This window comes from Orcinus orca, chromosome 18, assembly GCF_937001465.1.
Source record: "Orcinus orca chromosome 18, mOrcOrc1.1, whole genome shotgun sequence".
In the NCBI taxonomy this organism is placed as follows: Eukaryota; Metazoa; Chordata; class Mammalia; order Artiodactyla; family Delphinidae; genus Orcinus; species Orcinus orca.
The window spans coordinates 77,971,086-77,999,081 of record NC_064576.1 but is presented as its reverse complement, the minus strand read 5'-3'; the positions used below and the strand labels follow the sequence as shown (position 1 = coordinate 77,999,081).

At 42.9% G+C, this 27,996-nt stretch overlaps 2 protein-coding genes and 1 non-coding gene across 10 annotated transcripts in view; 2 read left to right on the top strand and 1 right to left on the bottom strand.

Annotated features, from left to right (window-relative positions):
* Positions 1 to 19,706, bottom strand: part of LOC117197449 (translation initiation factor IF-2-like) — a 47,347-nt gene extending 27,641 nt beyond the window's left edge. Inside the window, exons 1-4 of one of the 4 annotated variants that reach the window (XR_007473185.1) lie at positions 19,567 to 19,706; positions 12,348 to 13,054; positions 8,462 to 10,123; positions 6,891 to 8,279 (exon numbers count right to left, since the gene is read on the bottom strand). Coding sequence is in view for 2 of the 4 variants with exons in the window: in XM_049701261.1 (XP_049557218.1) it covers positions 9,186 to 10,123; positions 12,348 to 12,354 (945 nt within the window). In the remaining 2 variants the exon portion in view is untranslated. Of the gene's footprint in view, positions 1 to 6,890; positions 8,280 to 8,335; positions 10,124 to 12,347; positions 13,055 to 19,566 lie in introns of those variants that run through there. The other 3 variants (XR_007473184.1, XM_049701261.1, XM_049701262.1) reach the window with 3 other exon arrangements.
* On the top strand, positions 4,931 to 5,037 carry LOC117197470 (U6 spliceosomal RNA). Its single transcript, XR_004478117.1, has one exon. It is a non-coding gene; the product is annotated as a U6 spliceosomal RNA (small nuclear RNA).
* Positions 19,707 to 21,133: 1,427 nt separating the features above from the next.
* Positions 21,134 to 27,996, top strand: part of ZMYM2 (zinc finger MYM-type containing 2) — an 89,302-nt gene continuing 82,439 nt past the window's right edge. For 2 of the 5 annotated variants that reach the window (XM_049701241.1, XM_049701240.1), the window contains exons 1-2: positions 21,282 to 21,299; positions 22,354 to 22,422. The gene's annotated coding sequence lies outside the window, so the exon portion shown is untranslated. Of the gene's footprint in view, positions 21,416 to 22,353; positions 22,423 to 27,996 lie in introns of all 5 variants that reach the window. The other 3 variants (XM_049701239.1, XM_049701244.1, XM_049701242.1) reach the window with 3 other exon arrangements.

Below are 27,996 nucleotides of genomic sequence, written 5' to 3'. Positions count from 1 at the left end.
TTGAGAGTCCGCCTGCCAACGCAGGGGACACGCGTTTGAGCCCTGGTCCGGGAAGATCCCACATGCAGTGGAACAACTAAGCCTGTGTGCCACAACTACTGAGCCTGCGCTCTAGAGCCCGCGAGCCACAACTACTGAAGCCCACGTGCCACAACTACTAAAGCCCGCGTGCCTAGAGCCTGTGCTCTGCAACAAGAGAAGTCACCGCAACGAGAAGCCCGTGCACCTCAACAAAGAGTAGCCCCCATTCACTGCAACTAGAGAAAGCCCGCGGGCAGCAACGAAGACCCAACGCAGCCAAAAATAAATAAATAAATTTATAAAAAACAAACAAACAAGAAACACCACACTCTTAAAGGGTCAAAGGGTCAAAGAAGGACTCACAAGGGAAATTAGAATATACATTGAGACAAATAAAAATAAAGACACAACACACCAAACCTTATAGAATACAGCAAAGGCAGTGCTAAGAGGAAATCTTATAGCCCTAAATGACTAATAGTAAAAACGAACAGAGGTCTGAAATCACTAAGCTAATTATATGCCATAAGTAACTAGAAAAGGAAGACCAAACGAACCCCAAACTTAGCAGAAGGAAGGACATAGCAAAGATTAGAGAAGAGATCAATGAAATAGAGAATAGAAAAACAACAGGGAAATCAAAAAACCCAAAAGCTGGTTCTTTGAAAAGATCAACAAACTTGACAAATGGTTAGATAATTTACTAATCAAAAAATAGAGAAGACATGGGACTTCCCTGGTGATCTAGTGGTTAAGACACCATACTTCCAATGCAGGGCATGTGGTGGGTTTGATCCCTGGTCGGGGAACTAAGTTTGGGGAACTAAGATCCCACGTGCCTCGAGGTGCAGCCAAATAAATAAATAAACAAATAAATCTCATTCAATAAGATTTTTTTTAAAAAATGGAGAAGGCAAACTACTAAAATCAGAGATGGAAATGGGGACGTTACTATTGATTTTAAGAAATTAAAAAGAATTATAAGAGTATCGTACAAACAATTGTACACCAACAAGGTGGATAACCTAGATGAAATGAATAAATTCCTAGAAATACACAATCTATGACAACTGAATCATGAAGAAATAGAAAATCTGATTAGATCTCCTAACAGAGTGATTGACTCAGTAATCAAAAACCTTGCAATAAAAAAAAGCCCAGGACCAGATGTCTTTACTGGTGATTTCCATCAAACATTTTTTTAAAAAATAGATTTATTTTATTTATTTGTTTGCTTGTTTATTTATTTTTTGGCTGTGTTGGGTCTTTGTTGCTGTGCGCGGGTTTTCTCTAGTTGCGGCGAGCAGGGGCTACTCTTTGTTGAGGTGCGCAGGCTTCTCCTTGCGGTGGCTTCTCTTGTTGTGGAGCACAGGCTCTAGGCACGTGGGCTTCAGTAGTTGTGTCACATGGGCTTCAGTAGTTGTGGCTCACGGGCTCTAGAGCACAGGCTCAGTAGTTGTGGTACACAGGCTTAGTTGCTCCACTGCATGTGGGATCTTCCCGGACCAGGGCTCGAACCCATGTCCGCTGCGCTAGCAGGCAGATTCTTAACCACTGCGCCACCAGGGAAGCCCCTCCACCAAACATTTAAAGAAGAAATAACATCGATCCTTATCAAATCCTTCCAAAAAATTGAAGAGAAGGAAACACTTCTTAATTCATTCTATGAGGCTACCGTAATCTGCTATCAAAGCCAGACAAGGACACTACAAGAAAAGAAAACTAAAGCTCCATATCATTTACGAACATTGATGCAAAAATACTCAATAGTAGCAAACTGAATTCGGATTCAAAGTTTTTAAAACCTTAAAATCAAAAGAATGAAGAGAAAAAAGCACTCCATCATCTCAATTGATATAGAAAAAGCACTTGACAAAATTCAACATCTCTTTATGATAAAAATAGTTGACAAGATAACTTCCCTGTTGGTCCAGTGGTTAAGACTCTGTGCTCCCAATGCAGGGGGCCCGGGTTTGATCCCTGGTCAGGGAACTAGATCCTGCATGCCACAACTAAAAGAGGCCACATTCCGCAACAAAGATCGCACATGCAGCAACTAAGACCTGGTGCAGCCAAAAAAGAAAAAAAGTTGATAAACTAGGAGTAGAAGGAAACTACCTCAACATAATAAAAGTCATTCATGAAAACCCCACAGCTAAATGGGGTTTTAACCCATCATACTTAAAACTTTTCCTCTCAAATCAGGAACAAGGCTTACAAACCGATTCAGGAAAGTAGTAGGACACAAAATCACACAAAAAAATCAGTTACTTTTCTATACACTAATAATAAGCAACCAAAAAAGGAAATTAAGAAACATAATTCCATTTACAAGAGCATCAAAGACGAATACAATGGTAAGGAATTAGGATTAACTTAACCAAGGAGATGAAAGACATACAATGAAAACTACATAATATTGCTGTGAGAAAATAAAGCAGACCCAAATAAATGGAAACATATCCTGTGTTCACTGGAAGACTTAATATTGTTAATGACAATATCACCCAAAGTGGTCTACAGGCTCGATGCAATCTCCAACAAAATCCCAACAATGATTTTGCAGAAATAGAAAATCCATCCTGGGACCTCCCTGGCAGTCCAGTGGTTAAGATGCTACACTTCCATTGCAGCGGGTACAGGTTCGACCCCCGGTGGGGGAACTAAGATCCTGCATGCCACGCGGCCAAAAAAAAGAAAAAAAGAAAGAAAGAAAGGAAAAGAAAAAGAAAATCCATCCTGAAATTCATATGGACTCTCCAGGGACCCCAAAGCCAAAGTCATCTTGAAAAAGAAGAAAGCTGGAGGACTCACAGCTCCTAATTTCAAAACTTACTCTAAACTATAGTAATTAAAGGTATGGTGGTACTGGCTTAAAGACAGACCTATAAACTGTGGAATACATAGCCCAGAAGTAAGTCCTCCCCAGTGCTGTCAAGTGACTTACAGGGGTGCCAAGACCACCCCAGTAATATTTTAACAAAATTTTTATGACAAAATTCTTCCAAAATTGATTTTAGTGGTGAGGGAAGCCAGCATCCTGTGCTAATTCCCCATCTTAACAGAAACGCAGGTATGATTTATTGTCTTTTTCTAGCTCCTTTGCATCAAGAAAGCAGCAAGTTCAACTGCAGTCAATTTCTGATCACCCAAATGCTGATCTCTGCAACGAAAAATATTTTTGTCCATTTTGAGACACTCCTGGTTAACAAGATGCTAGCTTACTTCATTTCCTCAGGGGTTGTAGTATCTCCCCACAGTAGTTAGAGAGCATCTCAGAGGAGGGAATGACACCTCAGCTGTCAAGTGAAATCCCTTCTACATCAAGTTTCTTACCCCTGGGACCAAAGTCACGCTGCTTCCAGCCCAGCCATAAATAATGGCTGCTAGAGTGAGGTTTTCCTCATCAATTCTCTGGGCCAGAGTCGCTGCTCAGTAAACTGCTGCAATTTTCCTAATGTAGGATACAGAGGAACGACCTAGGAAGGGTTATCAAATAGTATACAAGTCTAGACGGTTTGTTCTAGAGTTCCTTTTCATTGAAATAAAAAATGACTATTAGCAAACACCAATTAGCTATGTGAACAGCAAGGGTTTTAACCTCTCTGTAACCCTTTTCAGCTTCTATGTCACTAATCAAAAAACATTATGAGGAGGGCTTCAAGAGAGTCTTTAAAATTCTAAGGAAATTCTAAGGAAATCTAACAAGTACAAATCATTTAAGGATGATTTGTACTTATTGGATGGAATGAGGGCTTCTCTAGCTAGCAACAATAAAGTTTTTGAAAATCTGTGTCTCTTCTACGCCTTTTAATTAATTCTCAAAGTCCAACGTGTAAAGGATATAACATAGAAGAACTTCTCTGTAATGTTATTTTCTAAAGAGTAAACTTTATCACGAAGATGGTGTGTTTCAGACTTTTCCAGAATTAACAGATTGTATCATATGTAATTTTTCCCATAAAATAACCTCATCACACGGATCTTAGAACATTTAGTGGTTTTGGTAGATATAATATTTTATTCTTGTCTGCTCATTTAATCATGGATTGTACTAGTTAGAGGCTAATTTTTGCAGATAAGCGATTTTCTAAGTGAAGAAAAGGCATGCAATTTTTTCAAAAGATGAGAAAGAACTTAAAAAGCATTGATGAGTAGTCAGTCAAGTAAGAGGTTTACAGTTTCTTTCCTAGAATCTACTAATTGCTATAATTTCTCAGATGTACTAGAAAAGGTTTTTTTTTTTTTTTGTCTGAGCAGCATATAGGATCTTAGTTCCCCAGCCAGTGATCAAACCCTCGCCCCCAGCAGTAGAAGCCCGGAGTCCTAACCACTGGCCCACCAGGGAAGTCTGGAAACCATTCTTTTAATGGTTTTAATTCTTTTAAGTCTCTGAAACCATTGTTTTAATTAATAAATTAATTTATTTATTTTGGCCGCACCGGGTCTTGGTTGCAGCATGCGTACTCTTAGTTGTGGCGTAGTTCCCCAACCAGGGATGCAACCTGGCTCCTTGCATTGGCAGCTCGGGGTCTTACCCACCGGATCACCAGGGAAGTCGTCCCTGAAACCATTCTTTTGACATGCATCTTAACTATCCAGGGCCAGTATCCTGTTTTCTCCCTCCTGAATCCCCTCAGGGCACACCTTGGGATGGGAGTTGGGATGCCATCCCTGAGGGCTTTATGACCACAACGTCTTTTGTTTACTGATAGGACATTTTTTTGTCCACATGACCCAAGTTAATATTCCGCTTTGACAAAAGAAAAAATGCATTTGGATTAGCTTTAAAAAGTTTTCTCATAAATATTTGATTTAGTACATAAAATCTAATACCTATCTGAATTTTTGAAAATTAGTCTATATCTGTTTCTGTAGATTAGAGTCCTAAAGTTAGAATGAGAGATCATTGCTCATTTCAGCAGCACATGTACTAAAATTGGAACGGTACAGAGACGATTAGCATGGCTCCTGTGCAAGGATGACATGCAAATTTGTGAAGCGTTCCATATTTTTTTTAATTTTCAAAAAAAATTAAAAAAAAGTATGAGATCATAGTATATGCAAATTTTACCTCTAACAGATATTTGTATTCATCTACCAGTTTGTATTCCAACTTTTAGTACTTGAGATTAACTCTTTTTCTCATACTTCATCAGCATTGGTTTTTAACAGTTTTTATTGTTATTTAAGAAGCAGAAAATTGTAAGAAGTTAAAAATTGTAAGATTTTTGTTTCAGGATGCCTACTGCAGCGAAATTTGTGATTGTAAAAAAATTGAAAATACCCTAAGCAGTAATTAATATATAAATAATTACAAATTAGGGAATATACTTATTGCAGAATATCTACTATTAGCCATGAAGAAGGAGGTGGAACTACAGGGTATTTCTCCCAAACTTAGGCAGTTCATATCCCGTGTGCCTCTCCTAAGTTCTTCACGTATATCAAAGCTTCCAACTCTCATTACAACCCCATGTGGACAGTACTATCATCACACCTAACTTGTGTTTAAAACAAAATTCACCTAAGTTTGGAGAGCTAATTGGCTTTATTCAAAGATTCATGAAGCAGGCAGCATCCCTTCTAGCAGATGGAAGGGCCCTCCGCAGAGCTGTACAGAATGGAAGGTTTTTATAAGCTGGAGGGTGGGGCAAGTAAGTCATTAGCAAAAGAAAAGAAAGGGTTATTTGGGGCCAGGACATCACTTTTTGGGATAAAGGACTGGGCAAGGGTTTTGTCATGCAGACTGCCTCTCCTTCCTCTTGGTTGGGGGCGGGGGGAGGGGCGGGGGTGAGGATGGTATTATTTCATTGGTGCCAACCAGAAAATTCCAAACTGGTTGGTTAAGATTACATTTCTGGGGAAGGTTGAAACTGTAATTAGATTAGGTGTTAAATCTTGGCTTTAGCACAAGTGATGCCATTTTGGGCCTATGGTTTTTTCCTTTAACAATTATAAATAAGGGAACCAAGGCAGTACCACATAGCAATACTGTAGACTACTAAGCAGCAATTAAAAAGGATTAGGGGGGCTTCCCTGGTGGCGCAGTGTTTAAGAACTTGCCTGCCAGTGCAGGGGACACGGGTTCGAGCCCTGGTCCAGGAGGATCCCACATGCCGCGGAGCAACAAAGCCCGTGAGCCACAACTACTGAGGCCGTGCGCCTAGAGCCCGTGCTCTGCAACAAGAGAAGCCACCACAATGAGAAGCCCAAGCACTGCAACGAAAAGTAGCCCCTGCTGCAACTAGAGAGAAAAGCACGTACAAAGACCCAATGTAGCCAAAAATAAATAGATAAATAAATAAATTTATATATATAAAAAAAGGATTAGGTGGACCTATTTGTACTGATCTGGAACATGTCTGTACCATATCATTAACTAAAAAAGCCAATGTGAGAGTGATAAATGATACGATTCCATTTTATATTTTAAGAGTATAAATGTTTATGTAAACATACCTGTGTAAGCATAGAATCAAATACAGAATATTATTCTATTAATAATTTGGACTTGAAAGATTTGTGAAGAGGGTTCCGACTGATGTCTTAATGTCTAATTTACCTAATTTTAAAGGAAAGAAAGAAAAAAGAGGAGGAAGGAAAAGAAAGAAGTAAAAGAAAGAAGTGAAATAGGGTTCATCCTTGGGACCTCCCTGGCGGTCGAGTGGTTAAGACTCCACACTTCCAATGCAGGGGACGCGGGTTCGATTCCTGGTGGATCCCACATGCTTCGTGCTCAAAAAAAAAAAAAAGTGTTCATCCTTATGGTAAGCCAAAATCGGGTGCCACCATGGTTAAGCAGCTTTTTTCTTCCACGTAGTGAAGGAGAGAAGAAAATTATTAACCTACTCAGAATTTGGAAGCGATTCAAAGCAAACGTGTCCCCTTAGTTTATTTAAACAAAGTCATTAAGTTTTCTCCAACCGTCTGATTATTACACGATCTGATATTTACTACATTACACACTGGTCACTACCACACCAGCTTCCTCCCCATTCCCCACTTGCAATACTAACTGGCCTCCAGAGTTTTTTCTGAAAACAACAAAAGATTTTGTTTCTTAAGCCAATTAGTTCCAAATAACTCTTACATCTTCACTTAGCTTTCCCGATGTTTCTGTAAGAGAGGCCCACTGGACTATATTGCAAATGGCTTGGGGCCATTTACTTTGTTTCAATTCAGTTTCTCTAGGTAGAACCAGACATTTTGTCAGTGCATTTGGGGATTACAATGCATATTTCCCCAGAGACACGCTATAACCTATTCCCACTTTAAACTCTAGGACACGCCCTATATTAGGAAAATTTTTATGAACTATATAATAGAAATAAATTAGTAAGTATATGTTCTGCATCTATAGTTACAACGCGCATGGGAATACAAAGATAAATAACCTATCATTCCTGCCCCCCAAGAGAACAGGGAGAAGACCTGTAGACAACAAATATTTCCACCTACGTTACAGTATTTTCTTCGCTGTAGCAAAGTTCTGCGGAAGAGGAGGGGAAAAGGGTAAGGGAAACTCGACAGAGGAAGTAATGTTTCAGCTGGACCTTCAAACAACAGTCTTTAAACTTTTGCTCACATACTTTCTAGAAAGATTTTGATGAACTATAAAACCTTTTACACATATAACGTGACATCTAACATAATTTCTGTGTAGTGCAAATATGTCCATTAAAAATACAAATCTTAAATCACTTTTATTAATGTGTTCAATGGCATCTAAATACTGTATTGTCAGGCTTCCCTGGTGGTGCAGTGGTTAAGAATCCACCTGCCAATGCAGGGGACGCGGGTTCGAGCCCTGGTCCAGGAAGATCCCACATGCCGTGGAGCTGCTAAGCCCGTGAGCTACAACTACTGAAGCCCGTGCTCCCTAGAGTCCGTGAGCCACAACTACTGAGTGTGCATGCCACAACTACTGAGGCTTGCGTGTTCTAGAGCCCATGCTCCGCAACAAGAGAAGCCACCGCAATGAGAAGCCCACGCACCACAATGAAGAGTAGCCCCTGCTCGCCGCAACTAGAGCAAGCCCGCGCACAGCAATGGAGACCCAACGCAACCAAAATAAATAAATAAATAAAAATTTAAAAAGTACATGAAGAAGAAATTCTTCAGTAGTAGGAAATTTTACATGATTCGTTCTTCTCGCTTGAACTTCATTTCCTTTCTACTCCCCCCATAGAATTTTATCCTAGTGTAATATATATTTGTTCTTAAAAGTCTGCTGGCAATCATCCTATGATATTGCTCTGCAACAAAAATATGTAAATAAGTTTTCATTGAAAAATTTCTAGGCCCATAAAGCTAAGTGTTAGACATTTTTTAATCAATGAAATATGAATTACATTGCTAACTTTGATTAAACTGACACAAGGTACTATGCACTTCAATTAATAATGTATAAAAAGTAGAATTTTATAGAAATTCTTACTTAAGGTATTTTTTAATTCTCTTTTTGATTTCCTCGTTGATCCACTGGGTTTTTTTAGTCGCATGTTGTTTAGTCTCCATGTAATGATTTTTTCCCCATTTCTTTTTCTGTGGCTGACTTCCAGCTTCATGTTGTTGTGGTCAGAGAAGATGCTTGGCCACAGGGAAGATGGCGCCAAGGACCACGCAGCACACGACCCAGTGGCCAGGGGATGGGGCCCGCGGCTCTGTAGGTGCCTCGAGCTCTCACAGATGGGGTGCTGTTCAGGCCACTAAGACCAGGACGATGCAGAGCAAGAAAGCTGACCCCAGGAGCCTGCTTCTTTCCCTCACGTCCTCTGCTTCCCCGGCCAGCATTAAACTCACAGCATCCAGGGCAGAGGGGATCCACCGTGGCCACCAAGCAGGGAAGAAGGGACAGGTGTCAGCACGGGACAAAGGGTCCTGTGGTCCACCATGGGTGGCGTGGGAGGCCTGCGAGACACCCAGGAGGAGGATCATTCCTCCCGGTGATCCCTGTGAAAAGGGGCGGCGAGACGTATCACTCGGGCCTGCAGGCTGATCCTGAACGAAGTCTTTCGGTATGAGACGAAGTTTCTAGCGCTTCGTTACGTCCCTGGGCTGAACAGCAGAACTCTGCCCACACCTCCGCCCCGGCTCCAGAGGACGGCCAACCCCCGGACCGCCTGGACGGATCCTGGAGCCGCGGAAAGGCCTTCTACTCTCTACCCTCCTGCGGGAAGGCGGACCCAGAAGACCGTCCTGACGTCGCTCCCAGCGCAGCGGGCCCGGGGGCCGCAGCTCCGGGGGCAGGACTGGGTGGGCAATGACCTAGCGCCGGGCAGGGGGCGTGAGGGAGAGGATCGAGGGCTCAACAAGCAGGCCGAGGTCGGGGGATGGTACCGTCCATCGTCCTCACCTGATATCCAGCCGCTCACCGCGGGTCGGCCCCCGGCCCGGGCACCAGGAGGCTCTGCAGCCACCGCCCACCGGCCGGCCCCCCACCGGCCCCCGCGGAGCTCGTTCCCCCCAACCCCGCCCCCGGCCGGCCCCCGCCTCTCTTCCCGGCCGCGGCCCGGACCCCGGGCCTCCCCAGAGGGGCTCCCGCCCCGCGGCGCGCGCCGGCCGAGGGTCTCTAGAGCCGGAGGCCCCTCTCCCGAGCCCGGCCTCCCGCCCTCCACCGGCACGTTTCCGAAACGGGCCGAGGCTGCACAGTCACCTCGGGCCCCGCTGCTGCAGCCGGTCCGCGCCCGGGAAGCAGGCTGCGGGATGCGAGCTCCCCGGGGCCGGCCTCGTCCGCGGCTTCGCGCTCCCGCACCTGCACGGCGGCCGCCGCTCTGCCCTCGGGCTGCGCAGCCTGCCTCGCGCTTCTCACATCGCGTCTGCTGGCTGCCCCTCGGCCCCCTCCTCAGCCGGCGGGGGGACGTCCGGCGGGGCCTGCGGCGGGGGCTGCGCCTTGCAGGCGGGGGCCCGTGTGTCCTAGGGTGGGACTGGGAGCCCTGCCCCACTGGCCACCCAAAGACCTGCGCCACGCCCGTCAGGTCCCGCCGGCCCAGGTCTTTTTCCGGGACACCTGGGCAGCTGGGCGACGATAGATAGATAGATAGATAGATAGTTAGATAGATACCTGGGCAACTGGGCGACTCCAGGGCAGCTCGGTTAACTGAAAAACACATAAAACAAGAACAAAATGAAAGAAAAAACGCTTCAAGATTACTTCTAATATTATAAAGAACTATTATGGTATTATATGAAAATAATTAAATTGGAAAAACAGAACTTGGACAGCTTTGAAATTAGTTACAAATAACAGTCATTTATTTGTATTCAGAAGCATTAATGTATTCCTAACAGCTGTTTTTCCAAGTTTGTGGAAAAAGAAAGTAAAAAGCACTCATAAGTAGATCGCTCAATAACGTTTTACTTACAAAAGTTTGGACTATATTTCTTTCCAAAATCCAGTCAATTCAAATTAGGATTACTTTCTTGTTCTCCTATCAGCTGCTCTTCTTGATAGATAGATTTTTGTGTGTGTGAATCTTCTCATCTTTTCTTGAACAAAATTTTTTTTTTTTTTTTATGGTACGCGGGCCTCTCGCTGTTGTGGCCTCTCCCATCGCGGAGCACAGGCTCCGGACGCGCAGGCTCAGCGGCCATGGCTCACGGGCCCAGCCGCTCCGCGGCATGTGGGATCTTCCTGGACCGGGGCACGAACCCGTGTCCCCTGCATCGGCAGGCGGACTCTCAACCACTGCGCCACCAGGGAAGCCCTCTTGAACAAAATTGATCAGATTTGCTAACACTTTAATATCAGAAAGTCTTTGCGTCTAAACTTTAAACTAGCTTCTAAGTTTTTTTTTTTTTTTTTTTTAAATTTTGTTGGCCACACAGCGCGGCTTGTAGGATCAACAGTGGCAGCCTGGAGTCCTAACCACTGGACCGCCAGGGAAGTCCCTCCTAAGTCTCAGAAGTGACTTTCAGTGTGCATTTGTACCCCGCACCCTTCTGTCTCAGTGCAACCTACTGACTGCTCTACCTCCCTGCTGAGGCCAGCAGCATCAATTCTTGCCCAGACCACAAATCAGCTTCCCAAATTCTGCTCTTGCTGCCCTCGAGCCATCCTCCACAAAGTGGCCAGGGTTATCTGCTTAACATTCACATCATACTGTATCACTTTTTCACTTAAAAATCCTCTTTATGGCTTCTCCAGGCACGAAAAGAAAATTCAGACTCCTCAGCACGGCCTACAAAACCCTCCTTGAACTGCTCTTACTGGGCACTGCCTGCTCAGGAGGTGTCACTGCTTCCCTTGGTCCGCTACGCTCCACCCTGTTCATCTCCACTTCTTAGGATGGGTTTAATTCTTGCTTTGCCGGCAGTCTAGAACAATATTCCCCTTGTTATTCTAATGGCTGCTCCTAGGGCAGATCTCAATTTAAATGTTACTTGCTCAGAAAGGTCTCCCACGATCAGTAGCACAGGTCTCCACTGATATTCCCTGTTAAGAAGCTCTGTTTAATTCCTTCCTAGCACTCAACTGTAATTATTTTATTCATATTCATTTTCATTCATTTTAGTGTTTGTCAGATCTTTCTAATCGAGTGTAGACTATACTCTCTATGAGGCTAGGGATTATATCTGTCTTATTCACTGTTCTATCCCTTGAACTCTTATCATAGTATCTGGCATAACTCAGTTAACATTTGTGGAATGAATGAACATCAAAGATCTGAGGGACTTCCCTCGTGGCTCAGTGGATAAGAAGAGTCCACACTCCCAATGCAGGGGGACCAGATTCAATCCCTGGTCAGGGAACTAGATCCCACACACATGTTGCAACTGAGAGTTCTCATACCACAACTAAGGAGCCCGCGTGCGGCAACTAAGACACGGTGCAACCAAATAATAAATAAATTAATTAATTTTTAAAAATCTTAAAAGTTCCACACAATGCTAATAACATGACTAATCTTTGTTACTACCACTAAGCGTTAGGGTTTTTTTTTTTTCATTTTATTCAAGTAGTGTTGATTTACAATGTTGTGTTAATTTCTGCTGTACAGCAAAGTGACTCAGTTACACATATATATATTCTTTTTCATATTCTTTTCCATTATGGTTTATCACAAGATATTGAATATAGTTCCTGTGCTATACAGTACCACTAAAGCATTAGCTGATAAAACTTTTCTGTCTTATCATGCTTGATGACTCTAACCCTGATTACAATTCTTATTTATTACATTTGAAAAATGACAATTGAATTCAAAATTAGTTTCTTATCGACATAGATATGGTGTCTCAAAAGTATTTCCCACAAACCGTTCTATATCACATCACACATAAAAAATAAGCATGTCTTCTTCTTTTTTAAAAAATTTCGCTACCTGTCATGAGTATGCAGTCATTCTGGGTCCCACTTTTCCATGGATAGATCCTTGGACATGATTTCTGTTTTAGGGGTAGAGGGAAGCCAAAGCGCAAGTCTTCTGTAGCTACGTATTAGTCTCCACCGTATGCATCTCATCTTAAAATCTTTTTACTAATCTGACAACAACAAAACAGAGATGACGATTCTATTCTCAATGACGATTTTTTTTAAACAGGTTTTTTTTCTTCATTTATTTTTATTTTTGGCTGCCTTGGGTCTTCATTGCTGCTTGCAGGCTTTCTGTAGTTGTGGTGCAGGGGCTTCTCATTGTGGTGGCTTCTCTTGTTGCAGAGCATGGGCTCTAGGCATGTAGGCTTCAGTAGTTGTGGCACGTGGGTTCAGTAGTTGTGGCTCATGGGCTCTAGAGAGCAGGCTCAATAGTTGTGGCGTGCCGGTTTAGTAGTTGTGGCTCACGGGCTCTAGGGCACAGGCTCAGTAGTTGTGGCGCACGGGCTTAGTTGCTCCGCAGCATGTGGGATCTTCCCGGACCAGGGCTCGAACCTGTGTCGCCTGCACTGGCAGGCGGATTCTTAACCACTGCGCTACTAGGGAAGTCCTCAATGATGATTTTATTCTTCTAGATATCACCAGTTTTTTACTGGATCTCTTTTCACTTCTAATAAGATATATTTTTTATCGGTGATATAAATATTTGAAAACATTCTGTGGAAAAATATTGATACATCAAAATGTTAACAATATAAAATAGCAAGGAGAGACCACTACACACCTATTAAGTGGTGAGACTGCAAAACACTGACAGCACCGAATGCTGATGAAGATGTAGACACCAGGAACTCTCATCATTACCGGTGGAAATGCAAAAGTTCACTTTGATCCATGGTATTTATCCAAATGAGTTGTAAATATGTCCATACAAAAACCTGAACATGGATGTTTACAGGAGCTTTATTCATAACTGCCAAAAACTTGGAAGCAACCAAGATGCCCTTCTGTGGGTGAATGGATAAATAAACTGTGGTGCATCCAGACAATGGAATATTACTCAGCGCTAAAAAGAAGTGAGCTGTCAAGCCAAAAAAGCCATGAAGGAATGTTAAATGCTTACTGCTTAGTGGAGAAAGTCAATCTGAAAAGGCTGTTTACCCAGCCTTTGGAATCATAGTATGATTCCAAGTATAAGACATTTTGGAAAATATAAAACTATAGACCTTTTCACTAAAGGTCAGGGATTGGCACAAGTTACGGGGATGGAGTTCCATAGGTGGAACACAGAGGATTTTTAGGGCAGGAAACCATTCTTATGATGGTATAATGTTGGGTACATGCTATCATGTGTTTGTTAAAACTCACAGAATGTACAACATCGAGAGTGAACCCTAGTGTAACCTATGGACTTGGAGTAAGTACGTTGTGTCAATGTGGGTTCATCCACATTGACACAACAAATGCACCACTTTTGTAGACATTGTTGATAGTGGGGTGGGCTGTGCATGTGTAGGGGCAGTGGGTACATGGGAACTCTGTACTTTCTGCTCAATTTTGCTGTGAACCTAAAACTGCTAAAAAAAAAAAAAGGTCTGTTGAAAAAAAATGTTACCAATAGCCATCCTTGGGTAAAGAATTACAGGTAATTTTCTTTTTCTTTTGCACTTTTTGCACAGGTTTTCCAAGTTTTGTTGTTGTTATTGTTTGTGTTTTGCTTTTGTCACTGACTGTGAATTTATTAACTATGGAAGTAGGAAAAATATTTTAAAAAGTATGCTAAATTCAAAACTGTTAGACTTGCTTAATTTTAGGTTTTAATCTCTTAGAGAATAATAGCTACCTAGTACAGAAACTCAAAAAAAAAAGTTGATAATATAAGGAACACTTAAATGGGCAAAAATTAAGCTTTAAATCATTATTTTCAGCTTATGATTTTATAAAAACCATAGAATTTAATTACTGGAGAGAACCTCCATAATCACTGGATATAATTTTCTTTGTAAAAATTTGCTTCTGGTTGCAGTCAGGACCTCTAAAGCTCAGAAGGCACTTGGGTGGGCAATGCTGCCTGCGAGATAAAATGAGAAACATGGTGGGTCCTTGTACTCAAGTGTGAAACAGGTAAGGTGGAGCGAAGAATATAGTTAAGAACATAGTGGTATGGGACTTCCTTGGCAGTCCAGTGGTTAAGACTTTGTGCATCCGATGCAGAGGGTGTAGGTTCGATCTCTGGTTGGGAAACAAAGATCCTGCAAGCAGCATGGTGTGGCCAAAAAAAAAAAAAAAAAAAAAGAATATACATATATATATATATATACACACACACACACACACACACACACGTGTGTGTGTGTATATATATATATATATATATATATACACACACATATATAGTGGTAAACATTGGATTATTTAATAATAAAAAAGCCACAGGAACTGAGAGGAAGGCAACCTTCATAATAAGTTAGGATAGTGAGAGGGGCTGGAGGAGACACTGGGATCCTGAGGCATGAGAAGGCTGTGAAGATAAAAGTGGACTTTACTTCAAGAGCATATTATGCACAATTCCCTTATTTTATTGAAGGAGAAACTGAGGCTCCAGAAGGTCCAGGGTCACAGAGCTGATGAATGGTGGAGTCACATCGATGTCAGTTCTGCGTTCTCTTCCAGATCATTACAATGCTTGTCCAGAGACTTGCTCATCAGCTGCATTTCAGTCTCATCAAATGTAATGCAGTTTTTTAGGAAGGAATAAGTATTTCATATATTAGGAAGAATGGCAACTTAAATCTCTCTGTTTTAAAAAATGAGTTTTTCAACCTATAGTTCATTCCAGACTACTCTCAGTATTCAGTATCATCTTGTGTTTTCACTTCTGTTTTAGAATCTGAATTTATCCATGATTTGCTTTCTCTAGAATAATGTTTTTCAAACCACAGTTTGTAAGCCATGTAGTCAATTTGGTGGGCTGGAACCACTGTTCATTAAAAAACAAACAAGTAAACAAAAAACAAAACAAAAAACAGTATAGACTAGATCTAAATAGATTAGAATAGAAAATATTAAAATCCATCTAAGATAGTAAATGAAACAATTCTATGAAACTTTTGATTCAGATATGTAATTATGTATGAAGGTGGGTTTGCACTATGTCTCCATGTATAATATATATCCTAGTGATTGTCATGATCAAAAAATTTCATAACCCCTAGCCACAGCAATCAGACAAGAAAAAGAGATAAAAGGAATACAAATTGGAAAGGAAGAAGTAGAACTGTCACTGTTTGCAGATGACATGATACTGTACATAGAAAATCCTAAAGATGCCACCAGAAAACTGGGAGAGCTCATCAAATGAATTTGGTAAAGTTGCAGGATACAAAATTAATATATAGAAATCTGTTGCATTTCTATACACTAACAATGAACTATCAGGAAGAGAAGTTAAGAAAACAATCAAAACAATCTTGAGAAAGAAGAACAGAGCTGGAGGAATTACGCTTCCTTACTTCAGACTATACTACAAAGCTACAGTAATCAAAACAGTATGGTGCTGGCACAAAAACAGATGCAACGATCAATGGAACATAATAGAGAGCTCAGAAATAAACCCACACACTTATGAACAATTAATCTATGACAAAGAGACAGGAATAAACAATAGAGAAAAGACAGTCTGTTCAATAACTGTTGCTGGGAAAACTGGACAGTTACATGTAAAAGAATGAAATTGAGGGCTTCCCTGTTGGTGCAGTGGTTGAGAGTCCACCTGCTGATGCAGGGGACACGGGTTCGTGCCCTGGTCCGGGAAGATCCCACATGCCGTGGAGCATCTGGGCCCGTGAGCCATGGCCGCTGAGCCTGCGCGTCTGGATCCTGTGCTCCGCAATGGGAGAGGCCACAACAGTGAGAGGCCCGCGTATCACAAAAAAAAAAAAAAAATGAAATTGAAACATTTTCTCACACTATGTAAAAAAATGAACTCAAAATGGATTAAAGACCTAACTGTAAGACTAGAAACCATAAAACTCCTGTAAAAAACATGGTCAGGAAAGTCTTTGACATAAATGGTAGCAATAGTCTTTTGAGTCTGTCTCCTAAGGCAAAGGAAACAAAAGCAAATACAAACAATGGGACCTAATTAAACTTAAAAGCTTTTGCACAGCAAAGGAAACCATCAACAAAATGAAAAACCTACTGAATGGGAGAAAATATTTGCATATGATATGACTGATAAGGGGTTATTATCCAAAATATATAGACAGCTCATACAGCTCAATATTAAAAAAAACAAACAACCTGATAAAAAAAAAAGTGAGCAGAAAAGTGGGGGAGTGATAAATTGGGAGATTGGGATTGACATATACACCCTACTATATAGAAAATAGGTAACTAATAGGGACCTACTGTATAGCACAGGGAACTCTACTCAACACTCTGTAATGACCTAAATGGGAAAAGAATCTAAAAAAGAATGCATATATGAATATGTATAACTGATTTACTTTGCTGTACAGCAGAAACTGATGCAACATTGTGAATGAACTGTACTCCAATAAAAATTAATTTAAAAAAAGTGGGCAGAAGATCTGAATAGACATTTTTCCAAAGAAGACTTACAGTTGGCCAACAGGCACACAAAAAGATGCTTAACATTGCTAATCACTAGAGAAATGCAAATCAACATCACAATGTGATATCACTTCACACCTGCCAGAATGGCTACCAATCACGTGGAGAAAAGGGAACACTTGCACGCTGTTGGTGGGAATGTAAACTGGTGTAGTCACTATGGAAAACAGCATGGAGGTTCTTCAAAAAATTAACATATGCCAGGGCTTCCCTGGTGGCACAGTGGTTAAGAATCCACCTGCCAATGCAGGGGACATGGGTTCGAGCCTTGGTCTGGGAGGATCCCACACGCCATGGAGCAACTAAGACCGTGCGCCACAACTACTGAGCCTGTGTTCTAGAGCCCACAAGCCACAACTACTGAGCCCGTTCACCTAGAGCCCATGCTCCACAATGAGAAGCCACAGCAATGAGAAGCCCGTGCGCCACAACGAAGAGTAGCCTCCACTCGCCGCAACTAGAGAAAGTCTGCGTGCAGCAACAAAGACCCAATGCAGCCAAATAAATAAATAAATTTATTTTAAAAAAATTAACATATGCCTAAAATCACCCAGATCGTTGTGGGTAAAGCAAGTTCAAACTTGGGCAGCCTGCCTCCTAAGTTGTTATATTGCATCTCAATTACTGGTGAGCTCTTGGTTTCCAAAAATACAATTGTACCTAACCCTTATTTGTATTGAGGTATAATTGACATATAATATTATATTAATTTCAAGCGTAAAACATAATGACTTGATATATGTATACATTGTGACATGATCACCAAAGTAACTCTAGCTAACATTATGACCACACAGTTACAATTTTTTTTCTTCTGATGAGGAATTTTTTAATTAAAAAAAATATTTATTTATTAATTTGGCTGCTCCGGGTCTTCATTGTGGCATGCGGGACCTTTCGTTATGGCATGCGAGTTCTTAGTTGTGGCATGTGGGCCATATTTCCCTGACCAGGGATCGAACCTGGGCCCCCTGCCTTGGGATCATGGAGTCTTAGCCACTGGACCACCAGGGAAGTCCTGTGATGAGAACTTTTAAGATCTACTCTCTTAGCAACTTCTAATATTTGTATATTGCTTTCCTAGGAGTTATTTGGTCCTTACAACACTGCATTACTATATATTATAAATGGCTAAACTGAGCCTTAGAAGATAACTTGCTCAAGGGTTTGAGTGGCCAAACAAGTATTTGAAATGCAAGTCCTCTGCTCAAGTCTTCATGTTGCCTTCCTGCAAAGTTTAGTATGCTTTTGTGATTAGTACAGAATAACTCCACACACACACATACACACACACAATTTTAGTAACAGACTTATCAAGTTATAATTCCGTACCATACAATTCATCCACTTAAAGTGAACAATTCCATAGTTTTTAATATATTCAGAGTTGTCCAATCGTCATTACAATCAATTTGCTCCAAAAAGACACTCCATACACTTTAGCTATAACTCCTCACCTCCCTAGGCCTAGGGAACTAATATTCTACTTCCTATTTCTATAAATTTGCCTCATCTGGATAATTCACGTAAATGGAATCATACAGTGTATGGTGTTTTGTGTCTGGCTTACTTCCTTTAGCATCATGTCTTCAAGGTTCACCCATGTGGCAGCCTGTGTCATAACTTCATGCCTTGTTATTGCTGAATAATATTCCATTGTATGGATCTACCAGATTTTGTTTATGCATTCATCAGTTAATGGACATTTGGGTTGTTTCTACCTTTTGGAAGTTATGAATAGTTCTGTTGTGAACATTCAAATAATTATTTTTATAAGTACTTTTCTATATAATTAAGTGTAGTTTTTCTTTAAATTATGACCCAAAACTTCTTTTTTCCCCAGCTTTCAACTCTCAACTAAAATTCTCCCTGATATCATGTAGGTAACCCAGTGAACATTTTCATGCACAAATGGATTTGAATGAATACAAAATGTGACTAATATATACTACAGTAATTATTAGTCTTGTTAATTAATTATAAAACATCAATAATTTCATAATTAGTAGCAGTATAGAGCTTCCTTAAATTGAACAGCAGGCAGCAATCCAATCTATCGCTGAAGTCTATGACAGAGCTTATTTGGAAGTACCTCTACTTAAGCCTTCTAACTAACTATAAAGTCAATGAAGAGAAGTTACTGCAACAGTACATGGTGACAGAAAAGGGATGGTACTGTAAGTTTTCACGGAGTGATTACAGTGTTGCCCTGCATTTGGTAACAGGGGACATTTCTGTTGTGAAGATACTGACATCGAGAATGTCAATGTAGAACAGTACTGTGTAATACACAGAGTCTTACAAGGATATTTTGTTTTATCAAAAATTGAAAAAATTTATAATTAAGAAATAAAATGCAGAAAAATAAACGATGCCATTTGAGAAAGTGGTTTTAAATACATATTGGACATCCTCCAATTTAAATAAAGAGCAGTATATTTATTGCATTTAGCCATAGGCGTGAGGACTACTTGATTGTTTTATTCATAATGAATCTCACTTTCTACTAGACTATGCTAAGTGGCATCTCTATAAAGTCAGTCTTTACTGAGAACTTCATGGATAACTTCATTAAAAAGTTCATGTTGACTTACTTCACTCTGTATGACAGGCTCTAGGTCCATCCACCTCGCTACAAATAGCTCAATTTCGTTTCTTTTTATGGCTGAGTAATAGTCCATTGCATATATGTGCCACATCTTCTTTAACCATTCATCTGTCGATGGACACTTAGGTTGCTTCTATGTCCTGGCAACTGTAAAGAGTGCTGCGATGGAACATTGTGGTGGGAAGCTGCTGCATAGCACAGGGAGATCAGCTCGGTGCTTTGCGACCACCTAGAGGGGTGGGATAAGGAGGGTGGGAGGGAGACGCAAGAGGGAGGGGTTATGGGCATAAATGTATGCATATAGCTGATTCACTTTGTTATACAGCAGAAACCAACACACCAGTGTTAAGCATTATACTACAATAAAGATGTTAAAAAAAAAAGTTAATGCTGTTCACCATCGTGTTGAACTTTAAAGTGTAACAACACCCGTCTATTTACGAGTAGGCAATCCTGAAATCTGGGTCCACTTTATCCATTTACTCCCCAACATCGTCGGCTGCAGTCCCACCGACGGCCGCCAGGGCGGCCTCCCCGCTCGCCTCCTACGTGGAACCTCGGGACCCGCACAGCCCGTGACGTGCGCCCGGGACATAGGTGTAGACGGCGAACAAAAGCCGAGTCCTGCCGCCCAGGTGGCTCCTTGGTCGCAACTCGCCCGGCCCGACCGGGCCCAGCCCGGCCGGCACCTGCGTTCCCTCCCGCCACAGGGACGGGCCGTCCGCCTCGGGGCCAACGAGGGCAGAGGCCCAGGGGCTGGGACGCGGCGGCCCCGCCGGGGACGGCCCAGACCTTCCGACAGGCGGGCGCCCAGCTCGGGGACCCGCAGCCGCCTCCATCTTGGCCAGCGGAGGCGGGAGCGGCGTCTGGCCCGGGCCCGTCGCGCCGGCCGGGGCCAGGTGCGGAGCCGGCAGCGGGCGCCGTCCCGGCGGCGGGGCCCAGCCCGGGCTTCCCGGGACGAGTCGGCGTTGCCCCCAGTTCCCCCCGCGGCCCCGACAAGATGGAGGACGTAGTCTCCTCCCGCAGCCATGACGGGAGCGAGGGACGCCTCCCCACGGGGCTGAGGCGAGGGGAAGCGCTTCCAGCCTTCGGAGCGCGCGGGCCCCCCTGCCGCCGGCCTCCCGGCCCCTGGCTCCCGCCCGCGTCGCCGTAGCCCCTGCCCGCTCGGCCCTCACGGGGCTCCCAGACACTGGACAGGGAGGGCGTGGGGGACATCGAGGCCGTGGCGCTCCTCGGGCGGCGTCGCTCGCGGCCGCTGCAGGGTCAGGCGGTCCGGCTTAGGCCCTCGGGCCGCCCGGCCCCGATAGCTCTCTGCCCCCAGGGGCCGAACCGAGGCGGGTGCGGCGGGCACGGCAGTCAGCGGCCCGACCCTGACGGGCCGGGCCGGAGTGGGGGCGGGGAAGGGGGGGAAATGGAGGTGCGGGGGTGTGGCCTACGCCTGAAAGACAGGGCGTCGGACCACCCCCTCGAGGGGGGTCCTGAAGGAAGGCGGACGCAGCCAATGGGCGTGCCCGAGGCCCCTGGCCCGCCCTCCCCGACCGCCAGTGAGGGCGTCGGGGGCGGGGCTTGCCGGGCCGGGCCGCGCCGCCGCGGCCGCAGCCTCCGCCTACTCACCAGCGCTAAAGCCGGGACTGGACCGAGCGGAGTTGCGCGTGTTGCCGAAGGGGGGGGGGGTCGGGGGCGGGGAGGTTCGTTCCGCGGAGCCGCAGCCAGAACCGGGTGAGGCTTGTCCCCGCCGAGTCTCCAGCCCAGGGCCGCCGACAGTGGGGGTGGCCGGGAGCGGCGCAGCCTCCGGAGGCGGAGGCGGAGGCGGAGGCGCCGGGAGGCGGAGATGGGTGAGGGCGGCCCCCGGAGCCTCCCACCGACCCGGGACAAGCGCCCCGCGGCGCGGCCGCCGTCGCCGCTAGCGCGTCGGGGCCTCGGGCTGCCGGCGGCTCCGCTGATGTCCCAGGCGCCTTGGCGGGCGGCCCGCGGGCTGCGGGAGTGCGGGCGCGGCCGCGAGGGCCGGGTGAGGCGGCCGCCGGTGGCGGGGGTCGCTCGGGGCCGCCCGGGGCGGGGGCCGGCGGCGGGGGTCGCGGGGGTGGGGTGGGGGTGGGGCGGGGTGGGGGAGGGGCGCCTCCATGGGTGCTCGGGGCCGCGCTCGCACCCTCTCGGCGGCGGCGCGAGGTCCCCAAGTTTGCCGGCGAGGGCTCGGGCCCCCCGCGCCGGTCCCCTTCTCTGCCGCCCCGGCCCCGGCGCGCGCGCGGCTCGGCTCCGCACGTATTGTTTGGCCGGGTCTCTAATGGCGGACGGGGAGGCAGCGCTGCCGGTCGCCGACTGCGGGGGGGCAAGTCTCGGGCCCGGGGCAAGAGCTCGGGGTAAATGCGGGGGGTTTCCGCCCCGCGCTGACGCGAGCCGCCCCCCGCCCCTGAGTGGATGCGGGCGCGATGGGGACGGCGCTGGGTGGGCCGATTCGGGGGATAGGATTCCCCGCTGGCGTCGAGGCTGCGCTCGCCCTTCCCCCTCCCCCTCCCGGAGCAGGCCTGCTGCCCTCCGCCTCCTCCCTCCAGGGTTTGCCTTTCACGTGGGTTTTGGTCCCAAATAAAAATTTTACGTCGTTTCGCTCTACTTTACGTAGGAGGGGGTTGTTGGTCACGGGCTGGGCAGCAATAATCGAAGGTCCGAACCTCCTTGACCTCTTATTCCCTTCTCTGTCTCCTCCTGGTGGAAAGGGCTTGGTTCTCCCACCTGGTTAGGTGTTCTTGACCCATTTTTCATTTTTCCTCTTACCCAGGACCGGGAGTTGCCTTCATCGCTACCTGGTGCATCCCTGGCAGAACGTGAGGAGGAAAACACCCCCATTGTGAGTCTTTTGCCCCTCATTTGAGGCTCTTAGAGGACGTTGTCAGGTTGTCTGGCCGAGCGTCTCCGTTGTTTTGAGGGGGAGGAGCTTTCCCCTGGGTGGCAGCTGCCCCCGGGGCGCAGCCTGGGTAATGGCTGGTGAGGCAGCTGGGAGTGGGCGCTGCTGTTTGCACCGCTGCAGACATCTCTCCTGCTGCAATACCAACCTCAGCAACCAGACGACGGGCTCCTGCAGCTGCTCACGTTACCCGGGAGGAGGGGTGGGGGAAGGAGGGCATATTGCTGGCGCCCTCTAGAGTTCCAGGGCGGGAAGTGAAGTTGTTGCGTTTCTGATGCTCGGTGTGCAACCATCTTTAACACTTTCTCTTCCTTTAAATGGAGAATTGATTGAAGGGGTTGGAGGAACAGAAAGACGGATTTAACTCTGTGTGTACGACGTAAAACACAAATTTTGACTCTTGGGGTTCATGAGTTGGTAGATGTCTTTGATGTGTTTGCTTAAGTAAGGGCATGAGGTCCACTCCTCCAGTTCTCTTAGTTTACCAGCTAGTGTGCTGGTGAGACCAGTCCGCTGCTCTGGTTACTCTTAGTCCCCCATATTTTGTGATGCTTAGTCTTCACTCGAGTTGTTCTTGAACGTGTTATCTGAGGGTTATCGTTTATTGCTTGCAGTTTGTTGGTTTTAAGGTAGTCTTGGAATGTGCGAGACACTAAGGTAAACATAACGAGTCGTTTTCCATAAATTGAAATTAGTTACAAAATATCAGTGAATTTTAGCATTCTAGAAAATTGTATCTCTGGAGCCTCCTGACAGTTGGTATTGTAACTTGCAGATCTCTGTCAGAGGTGAGTCATGAGTAATAGTAGCTCATGCTTCAATATTAAGTCCCAAATGGGCCAAAAAATAATTGATAATGAACATACTGATTGCATACTGATTGTGAAGGATGATGTGAGGATGACAACTTGTATGAAACAAACACTAATTGAGGCAGGTGCCGGGCACTTCCATGTATTATTTCCTTTACTCTTGGCAAATAGCCTGCAGGGTAATAAAAATAGCATGTATTGAGCCCTTATTGTATGCTAGCACAATAGTAAGCTAAGCTTTTTTAAAAAGTTAACTATGAAAACTTTCAAATTTATGAGTGATAATAGTATATTGAACCTCTTTGTACCTATCATTTACATTCTATAATTATCAACACATGTCCAGACTAATTTTTAACATGTATTAATTAATTTAATCCTCGTGAAAACCTAGTGTTTTTATTCCTAATTCGTAGAGGAGGAAACAGAGGCATAGACAGATACCCAGGTAGTAGTAGTATTTGGTACAGCAAGGATTTGAACTTAACCAGTTTGATTACAGACCTAAGTTCAGCAACTGTGTTGTCCTGTTTTTTTACATTCTTTATTTATTTTATTTTATTTTGTTTTATTTTTTGGCCACGAGGGGGCGGGGGGTGGAATGTGGGATCTTAGTTCCCCCACCAGGGATTGAACCCATGCCCCCTGCATTGGCAGCTTGGAGTCCTAACCACTGGACTGCCAGGGAAGTCCCATGTGTTGTCCTGTTTTAAAGTATATAATATGCTTGCTTTACAAATTTAGAAATTGAAACTGAAAAAAATTGAAGCTTACAATTTTCTCAGCGTATATTGTTTTCATGGAGAGCGGTGGGTAAACACGAAATGTTTGACTCTTACTGAGTACCTTTTAAAAAAATAGTAGTACCACAGTTATCAATTAGATTATTTGACTGCCTTAAAACTAACAGGGTCTGTTTGAAACAGAAATAATATATTCTCTTTTTTCAGTGTGTCTGTGCAATTTAGTATCCATAATTGTTTCCTAAATACTGTAACTTGAATGACTATAACTTCTGTAATGAGTTTAAAGCTCTTTTCAGGCATTAGATCATTCAGATATAGTGGATCAAGGATTAGATCTTTCAACTAGATGGGCAGTGCTTATTTTATCACCCCATATTTTCACAAAAGATTTACCTTTCTGAAGTTTTTTTCTTTGTTCTTATTTGTGATGTTGATGGGGAAAGGTCGATTGGTTAAGTAAACATTTGGAGATGAGGACATACAAAATGTATAATCAGGACTTTTCTGTAATGTCAACACATGTATACTAATGAAAACCATGGTTCTTTCTAATACAGTTGATCCTTGAACTACATGGGTTTGAATTGTTGGTCCACTTATACCCAGATTTTTTTCAATAGTACTACACCATCTGCAGGCAGTTGGATCTGCGGATACGGAGGAACTCAGTAATAGGAAGGACCAACTATAAGTTATACATGGATTTTCTTCCTCCCTCCCTCCCTCCCTCCCTCCCTCCCTCCCTCCCTCCCTCCCTCCCTCCTTCCTTCCTTCCTTCCTCTTTCCGTGCATGAGGGATCAAACCTGTGCCCCCTGCAGTGGAAGCTTGGAGTCCTAACTACTGGACCGCCAGAGAATTCCCTATACATGGATTTTCAACTGCTACCCCCTGACTCCTCCAGTTTTTGAAGGAATGTAGTTCTTGTTTTCCTTAATGATTTAGCTCAGAATTAAAAATTCTTTTACTTAAGAACACCAACTAATGGTGCTTTAATGCGACAGACAATAAGATGAAGATAAGCTGACAGTTTTAAATTGACATTGATTAAATCAAAGTTCTTTATTATACATAAATTTATTGCACACTTAATGTGAGTTAGATGCTTTTAGATGTACTTAAAAGTATTTTGATATTTAAAAATACTTCACATATTTATGGTACCTTTCTTTAATGTATTCCTTAAGAGTATGTATTCCTCCCACTGTCCTTTTAAACAGTTGAGGGAAAGAGAGAGTGGTCCCTGCTTTTCCATGTTCTGCTTATATAATCTCATGGGCTGGAGTTCTGTACCTCATGTGGTGGGACATCTCTGAATCACTCAGATGTCCCACAGGTGCTGACAACGAACGTTTCAGACTTTTGTGTGGATATGGAGCTTGACATACCATCTTTGTACAACAGTGTTCATATCCTTAAAAGTTTTATTGTATGTTGCCCTTGTTTGAGGTACAAAAGTGCCTAAACTTAATGCATTTGAGACAAAATGAATCTTCACCTTTAGTCAGATGCTGTGTTATTACTGTGATGGAAACAATGTGTATGAATGCTGGAACTCTATCTTTGTTGTCAAAAGGTGTGGTATAATTAGAAATTTTATATCTTTTTCTAGGCATTCATGTCTATCTGCCCCATTAACAATATTATTCACACATATTATTATATTGAACAACACTTACTCTAGGAGGACTTTGGCTTATTCAACTTGCAGGTGTTTTTTTTAGGCAATGCAAGATGAGCCTAAACCCAAGTGCTTTCTCCCGTCGGATTATCTAACAGTATTTTATGTAGGGCATTTTAAGTTAGGAAACAAGTATACAGAGAGATTGTGTTGATTCCATGCATTTTCCATTTTTTCATTTCAGTTGGTTAATTTTTTTCTGTTCCTGTCAGAGCATAGAATTGGGATTTTAGAATTGAACAGGACTTCTGAGCTAATGAAATCTCAGAGTTCTTAAGGACAACTCCAGTATGTAAGAACCATAAAGTTGTCACTGAGAAAAGTTGCTTTTAGATAAATCAGTAATTTTGAACTATGGGGCTCTGGGTAACAACTGTAGTTTTTTATTTTTTATTTTGGTTGTTTACCAGCAAGAAAATTGTTTTACGTAGTTGGAATTGAAAATTTTTATATCTGTAACCTGTTTTTTAAACAAGTCACTTTTGTAATCTTAGGTTTCTGTTATTAAAATAGTAATGAGAAGAGAATTATGAAGGCCAGCACTAAACACTTAACTTAGTAACAAGATAAGTTGGTCATCTTGAAGTGTGTTAAAAGTTGGATTACAACACATTTGAGCATATCTGTTGTTTTATTGCATATTTTTAAATGTATTAATCTTTTGGATCAAGTTTTACACAACACTTGAAGCACTTTGTAACTGCAGAATAAATTTTTGTGAACTATTGAAAAGTCTAGAGTTAAAATGTGTAGAGAGGTTTGCTAAATTGCTTGCTCACATGACTAGTTTGGGATTTGTTCTTAGTTCTATTTTATTTTTAACTTCATAGCAGTCTGTTGAAAATTACAAATAATAAAATTTAAGAAAAATTTGGGGTCTTTAATTTGAAAGAAGGGTATGACTGTTGGGGGTTTTATTTTTACCGATTTGATCAATGTCCCATAAGTGTTAACGTTTACTATTTCAAGAAATGATTTAAGAGTAAACTTTGGATATTAGGATAAATATTTGATAGTCCTGGCTTTAAAAAAAAACCAACAAACTTTCACATATTTGTGTTATTAATGTGATCTTGTTTTTATCTTTCTTAAAGAGTTACCAAATTATTGTTAGAGAATTTCAGCCATTCTCTTTAATATCAATAGGGTGCCAGGGGTCAGATTTCTCTTCCCCAGAGGGTTCTAGATATTTTTCTCTCTATGTTCCTAGTGAATTTGAAGGTCAGATTTGTTTTTGTGAATTTAAAGTATTTTATCCTTAAATTATTAAATATTTTGGTGTGATTCTGATATTACATTGTGATTTAAGATACATTTACTAGGAATAGGATTAATTGTTGCAACCTCATTAAAATTTTTGGGAAGGATCTGTTATAGTTCTTGCAATAAACATTTTTTTTCTAACTATACATTTTGATTGGATAAGAAAAATACTTAGGACTTCCCTGGCGGTCCAGTGGTTAAGACTCCGTGCTTCAACTGCAGGGGCTGTGGGTGTGATTCCTGATGGGGGTAAGATCCCACATGCTGTGCAGCACGGCCAAAAAAAGAAAAATACTTTTTAAGTAAGTATTTTAAGTAAAATTGTGATGTGCAGTTAGAGGTTTCAGACAGAAGAAAGTTTATAAAATGTGACTAATACAATGAAACAACTTACTCAGTTGTTTTACTTTATAGCAGTGCCATGTATATGTTACTTTTTCTGTAGTAGCCTAGATTCCTTTATTAATTGTAAGAATTTAATCTGAAATTATGGTTTTGTAACTTAAAAACATTAAAGAAACTTTGTAATACTGGAACAGTTTCATAATCATTTGTTTCAAAGAGGTATATCTTTTGCCTAGGAAGAGTGGTGTTTCTTGGACTATTGAGCTGGACCAGACTGAGAATAGTTCAGGGTAATCAGGGTACTGTGGAAATCATTTATTCAACAAATTGTGTATCGTATACTATCTATTATATATCAGGTAGTCATAAAAGATGTGATCTGTTAATGTTGGTTAGCAGTTTCTTTGGTGCTAATGCTCATTTGGGGTGGCCCCAATGATTATCAGATTAGTGAATTTTGTTTCCAGTTCTGTGGAAGTAAAGAAATATTAGAGTGGAAGTGAAAATTTAGGTTAAATGAAATTTTTATCTTGTCTTTTTGTTTTAGATTTCTATTGGTATTTTTTTCTTTGAAGCTTGTTTTATTTTAATTATTTTAGTTTATTATGATTATTTCTGGCCCTCATGTGGTATCTGAATTTTTGTATGTCCATGTTTGTATGTTTGTTTTTT